Consider the following 12,603-nt stretch of genomic DNA (forward strand, 5'->3'; position numbering starts at 1 on the left):
GAAGGACCAGAGTCCCCAAGTCCCCTTCAAGGTACACCTGTAGGTGCTGGGAACCAAATCCTGGTCTTCTAGAAGAGCACTATGTGCTCCTAACCAATGAGCCATCTCTCCTGCCCCAAAACCAAATTTTGAGACCTGCCTGAAGTAACCTGTGGTCGGAATCCTAATTTGTTAAGCAGTTGGTGATGATTCATCCCTCATTAGCTTGATGTTTGTAGCGATGGCCTCTGCTCACTCCTTATTCAGCACTTCACCAGATGAAAAACAAAACTCACCCCATCTGCTCATGCTCACGATTCACTGTTGGACTTGAATATTAAGTGGGGTTACTCTAGTCTGAGTATGGCTGCAAACTTTAGGCATGGGAGTGTTTGCATAGCCACAACCTATTGGGAAGGGGAGAAAAGGACAAAGTTCCACCATGGATGAGCCTCGGGTCACAAGTCTAGATAGGCGGACAGCTCAACACACAGGCGGAAACAGAGCCCTCAGAGCTGTCTGTCCATCAAGTTTCCCATCAAGGTTGTACCTGCCTAGATCCATTCTGCCAGCAGGTGGCAGCCTTGACTTGCGAACTGTCTTCCCTGTTGGACGGGCAGGCAGTTGGCCTTTGCTGTGATTAGAATGAATGCCTTTCCTCCTGAGACTCTGGTCCTGGAAGCTCTTTTGATGAGCTGGTGGCATTTTCCCCTTCAGGTGAACTCAGCACAAGTCTACGACTGTGGTGAGGGGACACAGAGGGACCGTGGGAATGCGCTGGTGGTCCACCTACCTTCTCCCAGGCTGTTTCCCCTCCCACGGAGGCGATAAGGACCAATCTCTATATAGCCATGTGGGAGGAACTGAGGAATTAAAGTCACTTTAGCCTTTCCTCTCTGAATACAGGGGAGGGTGATGTTTTACATTTGGGGCAAGGAATACAGACTGGCTGCAGCAGCATGCCATAGCATAGACCAGCATCTCCACTGACCCCTTGGCTCCCAGGGACACCGCCCCTGACCTCTGGTGCTAGGAGGGTCCTTGGCAGGAACCCTCGCTGTAGAAATCTTCAGTTAGCTTCCTAAGGACAGTAAGAGGTCAGATGCCCGTCCGCCTCACCTCTGGGGGTCAGGGTGGGAGCACATGGCCTTGTATCAGTAGCCAGTGCTACCTGGGAGCTCTGTGACCTGGCTGTTCTTCTGACCAGGTGTTGACAGGTATGATACGTGCGACCAGACAGGAAGACGGGCTTCATGCCCTTTCCACATGGCAATCAGAAGCTGGGCTGCCCTGATGGCCTCTTTAGCACCCCCCACACACACTCCCTTCCCCACACACACCCCAGTCACCGTAGGTTACTGCTTAAGGGGGAAAGAGGCCACGCGTGTGATAAGACCAAAGAGAGGCGGTGACAACACTCTGTGCGAGGCTGGTCGTCTCCCCGCCAGGCCTGCGTGGTGATCAGTTTTCATTGTCTGTTTGAGACTGGATTTAGAAACAGAGGAGAGACATCTGGGCATTTCTGGGATGTTCCCAGAGGAAGGCCCATGGGCTAGTGGATATGTGACCAGCTGTCTCGGGTCCCCATTGCTCTAGCTAGATCGGCTCTCATGCCACACCAGCTGTAAACAGTTCCTGTATTTTGTTTGCAGCTACCATAATACGTCTGAGCTGCCTGGAATGGGGGGAGGGGCAGTTTGAGGTCTGAGGATGTCTAGAGTGGGAAGACACGGAAATTACACGGCCCCTCTAACTCCCATATCTGCAAGGTGGGCCAGGCCTGGGGTAAAGTGGGAGACATCCAGAGGACCAGCTCTGCTCTCCTGCAGGCCCAGCCTGACCTCTGGAGCAGAGCTGAAGCTACACAGAGGGAGCAAGAAGTATCCAGAGGCTCTGAGGTGGGAGAGTTGAAGGGACCACAGTGCCGGGACCCTTAGGGGACTTCACCCAGGAGACGTTCAACCTTTCAAGAAACATCTCACTTGGTAAACTCCACTTGGCACAGACGTGAAGAAGGAGGCTGGTGGCAGGCGCCATGCTTTCAGAGCACATTTAATAACGAGTTAAGTTCTTGGCGGTGGCCCTGCTCTCAGGTACCATCCTTTTGGATGGCCACTGGGGACTTTTCCTGGGTAAGAGGCTACTGCTGATCTTGGCACTGTCCCCTGACACCTGCTGGGACCCATAGGTTTGGAGAAGCATCCAGATCCTGCCTGGACTGTGTGGGATCCTGACAGTCCCTGTGGGGGCGTCAGGCTCTTTCTATGTGGTGCTTGGGGACAGATGGCCCTGCTGGTGGCCAGACCCAAACTTGAAGCTTCTGGCTTCCTCTGCAGTCTGTGGCCAGCCCTGCAGGGAGAGTGAGCGGACACATTCAGACATACTTCTACTCCCTTCACTCTGGGGCTCTGGTCCCTTTGGTCCCGACAGTCAAGCTTCCCAGGGTGGCAAAGAACTCCTCCATCTCCCTCTGCAGCAGCTGGTTCCTGCGCTCTGCGTCCTCACGTGCCCGCTCCGAGTTCCGAAGCTTTATCTCCAGCATGGTGTATTTTTTCCTCTCCTGGTCCAGCTCCTCTTCCAGCCGGGACATCTGCTTCCGCAAGTCAGCACTGCCCTCCTCGATGCTTGAAAATCAACAAGAGGGAGTTTCAGGCTCCACCTACCAGGAGCACTGCCACAGCAGGAAGGGCCCTGAGTCTCACTAAGGCAGGGAGGTGGAAGGGGTCTTCAGGGAGCGGTCTCTCGGCCTCGCCCACCCTTGCAAGTCCGTGGGGGCTCCCTACAGAGAGGCTTCCTTGGATTTGTGACCTGGAAAGGACACCCTAAGGATGCCTGCCTTCGTACTGGGACTAGCAGTATCCTCATCAGATACAGCCTTTTGTCCCTCCAGCCCTGTCAACTGTCCTAGTGAGGAATCACCTGCCACCAGCAAGGGGAGCAGAGGTGCCCTGACCTTTCTTCCTGTACACTTGCCCACGCCTCCTGCTGCTGTCTATGCAGTGCTCTGGAGGAACATAAACCCAGAGGAAATCCCTGCCTGCCCTTCACGTCCTCCTTGGGGTCACCTCCCATGACCACCCTGCAGATCTAGCAACATCAGAGGCTACACAACATCAGAGCTCCATGGCATTCACAAGCAGATGACACTGAGGCTAGCATCCTCTGAAATGCAGAGGTGACTCCCGCCCCGCCCCGCCACACGCACACACACACACACTCCCCAGAGCACCGTGGTCGCCACACAGGAGCCACGTGCATGCAGCAAAGCCCAGCCAACAGTGTGTCTGCGGGCTGGGTACCAGCCTCCCTCCATCCCAGACACCCAGCACAATGCTTAGAGAAAGGTGAGCTCCCGCCACCACAGTAAGGGCATGCTGTCAGAAAGGGGCCTCGTGGAGGATGGCACTGAGGTCCTGCTGGCTTCTCTTCTGTCCCCCGTCCCTCTTTGCTGTCCTCTCCTTGCTCAGGCCTCCCTTCCCTGTCTACGCTACGCCTGTCACATCACCTTGTCCAAGCTCTTGATGCTATGCCCTCCAATTAAGCTCCTGGCCTGTGTATGAGTCTAACATGGAGCTCCTGACAGCTTCCTCAAGCCATGCCCCATCCCAGCTAGTTCTCCTGCCCAAGAAGCACCTGCTTATAGCTCCTCCCTTCAGCTCTAAAGCCTTCATGTCAGATGAGCTCTTCCCACCCATACTGATGAGCAAGGCCCATCCAATCCATCTTTGGAACGTGCCAAGGATTCCTGTTTCTCCCAGCTCCGCTATTGCCTGTGGCCCGTGTCACCCCCAAGGGTCTAGAGTCCTGTGGCTTCCTAGTTGGTTCCTACTGGACCTCCAGTGAGCTTTCTTATCAGAGGAGCCAAAGTCCTTGAGACGGTCCCCCAATTTCTTCACACTCACCATCCTCTAACTAAGACCAAGCCTCACCCAGATTCAAGGCCCCTGCCCTGCTACCCTGCTCAAGGCGAGCACCCCTAAGCCCAAGCCTTCCTACCCTCTCTCGAGGAGGTCTCCTTCCTCCCCAGTTTTACTGCCCTTTATCCACTTTTTAGCATGTCATGTATTTCTGGTGAATTATGTGCATGGTCTCATCCTGATGCCCCCAGACATGAGTGAGGCAGGGAATTCTGATGTGTTTGGGGCATAGCTGTGTTCCCAACATCCAGAGCACTATCTGTATTTCACAGACAAGAGATTCTCTTAAGGGAACACTGGAATGGCAGAGATTGGATGACAGGAGGCAGAATGGGACTCTATGTATGCCAACAGAGGCATATTCCCAAAGCTGCTGGACGGGACACAGGTCGAGGTTCCCTTCCTTCCTGTGCCAGAGACCACCCTCACTGTAAGCTCCTTCCAAGCAGCCCAGACTACTCTGTCCAAGCATTACAAGGGCCCCCATTGTGCCTGCCCCCCCATTCTTCCCAGAGAGGGGCCTATGTAGATAGGGAACGGAGACATCAAGGTTTGCCACAGGCCCCAGGAGTTGGCTGGCTTGTACATTGGGCAGCCTCTCTGCGGCCACGCCCAGTGATTCAGGTTCTGTTCTCACCCACTGCACCCTGCAGAGCCACCTGGCTCCTGACTCCCGTTCTACGGGCCATCTGACATTCCCCCTCGTCCCAAAGCCCTCGGTAGGCATTTGTGGAGGCCTGCTGGCTGACCCACTCCCAAGCCTGAACATGCCAGGGTCATTTTCCAAGAAAGACAGCCTGGAGGCTGGCTGCTCCAAGCCCTGCCCCCTGCAGCTTGAGAAAGTAGCTGGCATACGCTTGGCCCTTACCTTTTCAGACTCCGTTCGTACTCAGTCCTCTGTTGGTACAGCTCTGCCCTGAGCTCGTCCACTTGGTCCTGGAGAGCCCGGCAGCGGTGGGCATGAGCCTGTGTGGGGCTGCCCGGGTCATTGGGCTCACTGCTGCCGCTGCCCACACACGCCTCGTCCAGGCTGTGGCCCAGGTCTGGTGACCTGTGGTCCTCACTGCTACTGGCAAGGGGAGAGGGCTCAAGAGCCCACTCGGTGTGTAGGGAGCTGCAGGCGGAGGAGTCGCTGGCCCGGCAGGCTGTGCAGCTGCTAACAGAGGCCTCTCGCGACGAGGAGGCTACAGACCACAACATGCTGGCCATGCTGGCAGTGCTAGGAAAGTGACTGGATGGGGGCACATTGTCATAGGTGGAGAGTCTCTGCGCGGAGCCTGTGTCCTTCAGCCGGTCCCCTGATGAGGCCCGACGGTGGCCGCGCAGAGAGGATAGCCCGTTTATGAGCCAGTTCCCACCAGAGATGATGGGTACCTCTAAGGACGAACTGCCCCCCTTTGGGCTCTCTGACCGGGACCCCTGCCGGAAGGAGGGCTTCCAGCCAGGCAGACTATGCATCCTCTTCCCGGGGCTGGTGGCTGCAGGACCTGTCTGGCTGCCGAGGTGTTGGGGAGAAGTTCTAGAGAGTACTGCTGCGGCTGGCCCATCCAGAGACGAGGTCCTGTGTGTGGGCAAGCCAGGGCTGCCAGGCTCACCCTGGTGGTCACTGGAGACCTCTTCGGAGCCCCACTCTACTGTGCGCTGGACAGCGGCAGGCGGGGAAGCAGGTTCTTCAAGGGAGGCTGCGGCAAAGAGCTGTCCGTGCTTGCGGATGAGGACCGTCATCAGATGCTGAACCAAGGAAGTGCCTGTGAGACAGAGAGGGGAGGTTGGCAGGGAGAGCCCAGCCCACGCCTCTAACACACTCGCGGTCAGCTACAGCTCAGTCATAGGATGCCTGTTCCGGCAGGGCACCTCCACCTGCGTCTGAAAGAGGACCGTCACATCAGCCAGAACCAGGCACAGGGAGGACTGTGCCCACAAATTCCCCGAGCATGGAGGAAGCATGGCTCTGTCCGTCCAGTAGAGGTAGATGCCATGCCGACAGGAAGCTCATCATGCCGCAGGATGATGGGCGGCGGGATGGACCTGGAAACAGAATCTAGTAGGTCTGAGCACATCAACGACTGGCCTTTCCTACGCGAACGCGGGCAGCTCTTTGCTTCGACTGACGATGGAGACAGGACAGCTACTGTCCCCTGGCCTGGCCCTGAGCTGTGCTGCTTCTAAGGATGCGCTGGTGACTAACACAAGTCCAAACGCTTTTGGCTCTGCCGAGGGACCTCCCTCTTACCTTCCATGATGGTCACTGGATCCTCTATCTGTGGCCGAAGGATGTTAGGGCCAAAGACTGTTGCCAAGTTCTGGACACTCATCTTGTTGACATTTGAGTGGGCCTGCACTTCATCCAGAAACCTGCAGAAGAGAAAAGGAGCAATTGGCGAGGCAGCAGATTCTGAACTCCAATCTACTGTGAACGCCAAGCCCTGCCTGGTCACGCCCACTGTGCCACACCCCACCAAGTCCACCCCATACCTACTTCATAATTTCCACTCTACACCACCACCTCGCCCCCACCACACTAACGCTCCTAGCCACACCCCTCAGATACACCCACCACACCGCACCAACTCTGCCAGCCTCCTGGCACGCTACGTGCTCTGCCTCACGCCCCATCAGTCCTCCTTACCACGCCTTGCACACCTATGCTTCCATGAGCCCTCCCCCTCCCCCCCCCGTCACAGCTATGCACAGCCAAAGCCCAGCCCTATCCACACAAACCCCACCCCATCCACACCCACTCGGCTACACTACACCTAACCACCCACTACACTCTCGTGCTACCCCCAATACCCAGCCACAGCCCATAGCCACCCAACCCATGCCTCCACATAGTCACGCTCTCCAGTCACACCCTTTGCCTCCAGCCTCTCCACATGACCCATCTTTGCGCCCTCAGGCCCCTTCCTGTCCCCACATTCAGCCACGCCTCCCAGGCTTTCCATGGCTGCTGGGTACAGTCAGGTGCACCTGTATGTCATCATTGAAAAGCGTTCCTGAGACCTAAGAATACCATGATAAACAGAGACCAAGGGACAAGATATGGTCATCCTCGGCGTAGAAGGCAAATGCCATCCCACCTGGCACTGAGCGTCACCCCTGCAGCACCCAGAATGTGGATACGCGAGGGTGTACGCCTCACCTTTTTAGGGGTGTGCACCCGTGGGGAGGGGATGTGAGAGGTACCCAGATGGGCATAGGGCAGGTTCCTTCTGAAAGGACGCGCCAACTGACCACCCCCTGCGGCTCTGTGTCCTCCCCACACTTAGTGAGGCAGTGTTGAGAGGGTGAGTGGTCCCTCTGTACAGTTTTGTCTCTCCAGGGGTGGAAGGAATGAGCACGGAGCCTGTGGAGCCCCACTCCCACCCAACAGGCCGCTCACCTGCAGATGTATCTGAGCAGGTTGTAGTTGGCCTGAGGAAGGTTGCTCACTTGTTTAGCCAACTCCAGAGTCCCCTTGTGAAAGAAAGAGAACACAAGAGTTTCAGACACCCCTGACTGGAGGAAGGCACGACAGGGGGAGGGAGGGATGCGTGGCCAGTCCCAGCTGGCCTCCTCCATCCCTCCAAACTGTGGCTGTGACCTCTTGAGTAGACTGCTCCATTTCAGGGAGCTGGAGTGAGGGGTGAGCCTCTGCAAGGACACAGAGGAATGTCTCAGCTCACTTATCAGGGCACAAATATTTGCCAGATAACAACGCTCACCCCCACACAGTCACAGAGAAGGCAAACAGCCTTTCGGCTGCAGCAGCTCAGAGCTGCAGATAGCTCCAGCAAGGTTAGGAGGGCGGAGGGTGGAGGGGAGGGGGCCCGTAGCCGTCCTGGGAGCTGTCTCAGAAAACAGGTACCAGGGCTCCTCTGTCTCAACAGTGGGAGACCATGGCGAAACAGAAGCACCCACTGTGACGTGGCCAGAACCGGGCACCCTGCGTTAAGAGGGACCCACATTCCAGCCCACCCCCTTTCTACTTCTGTGACAAACGCTGGACAATTAGAGTCCTACACAGACTGCACAGCACTTGGGGACCCACCTTCCCCCACATCGCAGCCCCCCTGCCCTCCAGCCAGGGCCTATGTGCCACAAGCCGACTGCCCCCGCATCCCACCCCCACGGTGTGTCCCGGGAGGCACTGACCTCCCCCTCGTCCTTGGTGAGCAGCTGGGCGCAGCTGAGGAAGTCCTCATACCTGGCGAAAGGGATGACGGGCTCTGGGAGCTCCCGGAGGTAGAGCTTCAGCAGGGAGGCCACTGTGTGCACGTCTGTGGTGCTGGGACGAGAAGGGGGGGGGGGGGGGACACGAGTGAGAACGGGACCTCCGGAAGCTGCAGGACTGACACACACACATGTGAGGCGCGTGAGGCCAGGACAGTTCCTGGTCTCAGGTTGACGTGTGTGTATACAGCCAGGCTCCTCTGGAGCCAGCTGACCCTGGTCAAGGTCAGGCCCAGGCTGGCTGCAAGCGCAGGAGGCAGCCGCCCCCCCACCCCACCCCACCCCCCACCGTGGGGAGGGTGACAGAGCTCACCCTGGCTTGGGTCTGCTCAGCCCCGCCCCACTGGCTCAGAATCTCCGTCTAGTGTCTAAGGGGTGAGGCAGACTCTTTCGTGTTCACAGTGTGGGACTCGGGAGATGTTCTGCTGCAGAAGCCACGGGGCATGGCTGTCTCACTCAAAACAGTTGCTCGGGATGGAAGGAATCACCTGTGGCCCAGATCAGCTCACGGGAAGCTCTCGTGGGGTACAGCCAAGCCTTCGCTTGAGCTTGCTTAGTTCCTGGGATGATCCTTGGCTGAACTGGGGTATCTGTATCAGAGGGAGCCCACTAGGGCTGACCTTCCTGCAGAGAGCAGGGATCTGAACCCTGGCTGGATGGGTGACAGGTCAGGTCCTCGCCTCTGGTCTCAGCTCCTCACTTCATCTCTAGGGTCTTGGATGCCCACTACAGACTCAGACACGCCTAGGCTGAAGTGTATGTGTGTGGCGGTGTGGGGAGGGGGCGGGGGGTGTGGCGGCACATGACACAGGAAGGGATGGACACAGGACAGGCAGGTGGACGCCGGTGAGGTTCAAGGGTGTTCCCAGGTCAGGCTCACTGTCTCTCTTCCTGTCTACCTGGGTGCTGAGGGGCCGTTCTGACCACAGCTGGCTCCTCTTCCAATTGGGTCTCAGGAGACTTAACTAGCCCCTGGCTTTAAGCCCCATCTTAAAGTTCCTCATAGGACTCCTGGAGATGATCTGGGGCCAGCAGACCCTGGCTGTGTAAGGTGACACTTGGCCATGGCCACGTACTGCACGAGCATCAAAAGCACTAGGGTCCTTTCGACCTTTGGGATTATGGACGTCCGTATAACCACACGCGTCCAAGATCCGTCCATGCGGGCTTCTCACCACCCTCCCATCTCAAGCCAAGCGAGCCGCGGCTCACTGCCTTCTCCTGGGTCCCTTTCTCTATCCACACTGGAGGCCAGCGCCCTCCCGAGATGGGACTCTCCAGGGTTAGCCGCCGCTGCCGCCTCAGGGAGACAGGAAGTGGGACTGGTTACGAGGCAGTCCTCTCCAGTCCGTAGACCTTGCCGTTGGCACTCCTGCCTAAAATCCCCTCCCACAGCAGCCATGGCCCACAGACCTGCTGCGCGTGCGCAGCTGCACCCCACGCCCACTGCCCCTCACACTCCGGGGCTCTGCGGCCTTCGATCCCCAGTCACTGCTTGTCTTTTCGTTAACACTCTTTCCAGTGTCCCTTCCCGCTCCACTGAGAATCCGCTGTGCCCCCATCACATCCCCATCGGCCTGGCAGTCTCAGTGCAAGGCTACAGACGGCCCAGTGGGCCAGCAGACTGCTCTGGTCATCAGCTGTCCCCGCTGGCCACGCCTCCTCCCGCACCTTCCCGTCCTCTCTTCATCCCCACAGTCACCCCTGGCCATGCCAACACACCATCATCCAGAAGGAAGGCTTTGGCTCTTACTTATCTCCAATCCTGGAGGTCTGTCTGTCTGTCTTTTTTCTCTCTCTCTCTCTCTCTGTCTGTCTCTCTCTCCCTCTCTGTCTGTCTCTCTGTCTCTGTGTGTGTGTGTGTCTCTCTCTCTCCTTCTCTCCTCCCTCCCCTCCTCCCACTGACTCACAAGCTCTTATCTGCACCCCCACCCTCTACTGACTTCCTAATCTAGTCTGTGTGTGTGTGTGTCTGTCTCTGTCTCTGTCTCTCTCTGTCTCTGTCTCTCTCTGTCTCGGTCTCTGTTTCTCTGTCTCTGTCTCTCTCTCTCTGACACACATACACACACACACATACACACACACACACAAACACACACACACCCCTGGGGCTGAGAGAATGTTCCCATGGAGAAACAGTAAGCAGGTGAAAGGAGTTTGTGGCAGACAGGACAGAGGTGATGTCCGTAGGCAGGCTCGTGCTGGGGGGGGGGGCGGGGCGGGGGCTACAGCACAAGGCGCAGGAAGTCTGGGAAAGGGAGCCGCACCGTGCACGCCCAGCTGGTTGGTAGAAGAAGGACCCCCTAGGAGTGAGTTGTAGAGAGTGGAGCTCCAATGCTCACAGTGGGCAGGGGAGCGGAGCCCTTGGGCCTCTGAGTGGGGGCAGGAAAGTCCTAAGGTGTCCCTGTGAGGGAGCTGAGGGGGACAGAGCCCCAGAACACACTGTGAACAGAGACAGGGCAGCTGAGCCCTGGGACCCCGTGAGTCGGTGGGCACAGCTGCCATAGGAATAGCAGGAATTGGAAGAGAATGGTCTCGGAAACTTAGAAGAGTTTCTGAAGCACGGCCCTGGCTGGAGGAACACTGCAGAGAACCCTGCCTGGGAGGAGGGACTGTGAGAGCCCCAGTGAGGAAGGTACCACGATGCCCGGGACAGCCAGGAGCCACGGCCTGGAGGAAGGGCCCTGGCATGCTGCCAGCCTGAGCTGTAGGTCTATGGAGCTGAACTCAGGAACAGGAACCAAACTGAGCCCAGCGGGCACCGTGCATTAGGACGGAGGCATGGTGAGACGATGACACTGGACGGTGGCTTAGGCCAGAAGGCTTGGTACCTTACCAGGAGAGCCCGGTGAGTCTGAATAGTGAGGCCTGGCATCCTTCCCGTGTCATCCGACACCACAGCAGTGTGTCTGACCCCGGGGCATTTCTAAAAAGCTACTGGCCAGGCCCTACCAAGGCAGATTTGTTCGAAGTGGCTTCTGACCTTGATGCCTACAGGAGAGAAGAGGGCTGGCTGGCAGAGGTGAAACCACAAGCCGCAGACAGGACTTCACAAGGCTCCAGAGAAAGAGACGCCAATGCCCAGCGGTTACTCCTGAGTGCCACAGCTAAAGGAAGAAGTGGCAAGGCTCTGGCTGTGGCCATGGGTGTTGGGGGAAAGCTGGACAGAGGACTGTCACAGTCAGGAAGCCCAGGGCTGTGAGCACCACAGGTTTGTCCTGTGGCAGACTGAGCCTCTGAGGGGAGATGTCAGAAAGAGCAGATTTGCTGGTGTCTGGTTGGTCTGATATATGATACAAGAACTCTATACAGAACTGATCTGTAACAAGTAGGATCCTGGCAGAGAGAAGGCAAGCCCCACCCCCCACTCTCAGGCCCTGGGTAGTAGATGCAGTTGTCTTCTCCCGGTCGTGGGAAGGCCTCTGTGATGACTACAGACCCAAGAGGGCATAGGGACTGCTTCCTGTCCCAAGCCCTGACTGAGACGGAACAGCTGCTATGCCATCATGCCACTATGGAAGCATGTGTTGGGTCACTGACAGGAGGTTTACTGCAGTAATCCTGGAATCCCAAATGCAGCTGTGCCTACGCCATGCTGCCCTGGCTACTACCTGAGGCCTTTTCCCTTTACCTGGGTCAGGGAACTGTGGAGACTAGCACATGGCTGACCTTGCTTGTGGCAGACAACCTCAAGAAGACCATGGAACCAGCATGATTCCGTGCCCTGGTACTCCGCCCTCTGCGCAGACTGGGCAGCCACCACACAGGCCCTGCCTGATCAGAGAAGCTGGTGTCAGGGAGGAAACTATAGGAGACTCAGTGACTTGTTTCACCTCTACTGCCGGAGGCGATATCTCGTTTGTACAAATAAAGCCTGCCTGAAGGTCAGAGAATGGAGCCTGCCACCAGCTAACCAGAGGTCTGGAGGTCTGCACAGGCTGACAGGAAGTGAGGCAGCTGGGTGGAAACAGGATATAAGCAGGGAGAAACAGGAAATCTCTCTTGTCGGGTAAGACTCTAAGGAGGTAAGGTGTGCTGTGGCTTGCTCCTTCTCTCTAGTCTCTCAGCGTTTCCCTCTATATCTGACTCCGGCTTTTTATTATCTAGAACAATTAAGAACTCCATTTATAATTGCCCTGTTCCCGGGGGCTCACCTGTCAAACAGTGGCTTCTCTCCACAGTCGAAGGAATCCTGCAGGTCCCTCACCAGGTTGGCCTGGCCGGGCATACGGAAGAGACCCTCTTCGCTGAGTCCTCGCTCCCGGATGAAGTCCACACACTGCTCCACCAGCAGAGGTGCCAGACGGGGACCATACTTCCTCTCATGGTGCACCGTGTCCTCCAGCCGCTGCCCAAAGATCCCTGGACACAGAAACGGACTGTTCACACTCCCCTGCCGCCCTGCTCAATGGTGGGTGAAGAGTGCCTGGGACAATGGATGGCAGAGAATGCTGTGTGTGCCAAAGAGACTCCCCGCAAGGAAACCGATTAGATA

The 12,603-nt window shown here is 57.2% G+C and overlaps 1 protein-coding gene across 14 annotated transcripts in view; it reads right to left on the reverse strand.

Moving 5' to 3' along the window:
• Positions 1 to 2,015: 2,015 nt before the first annotated feature.
• Positions 2,016 to 12,603, reverse strand: part of Arhgap22 (Rho GTPase activating protein 22) — a 148,760-nt gene continuing 138,172 nt past the window's right edge. For all 14 annotated transcript variants that reach the window (XM_040747724.1, XM_040747727.1, XM_040747725.1 and 11 more), the window contains 6 exons: positions 12,263 to 12,470; positions 8,031 to 8,163; positions 7,279 to 7,352; positions 6,130 to 6,251; positions 4,765 to 5,644; positions 2,016 to 2,603 (listed from right to left, as the gene is read on the reverse strand). In XM_040747724.1, coding sequence (XP_040603658.1) covers positions 2,375 to 2,603; positions 4,765 to 5,644; positions 6,130 to 6,251; positions 7,279 to 7,352; positions 8,031 to 8,163; positions 12,263 to 12,470 — 1,646 coding nt within the window. In that variant the 3' untranslated portion in view covers positions 2,016 to 2,374. The remainder of the gene's footprint in view (positions 2,604 to 4,764; positions 5,645 to 6,129; positions 6,252 to 7,278; positions 7,353 to 8,030; positions 8,164 to 12,262; positions 12,471 to 12,603) is intronic.

This window comes from Mesocricetus auratus, unplaced genomic scaffold (assembly GCF_017639785.1).
Source record: "Mesocricetus auratus isolate SY011 unplaced genomic scaffold, BCM_Maur_2.0 Super-Scaffold_100006, whole genome shotgun sequence".
Taxonomy (NCBI): Eukaryota; Metazoa; Chordata; class Mammalia; order Rodentia; family Cricetidae; genus Mesocricetus; species Mesocricetus auratus.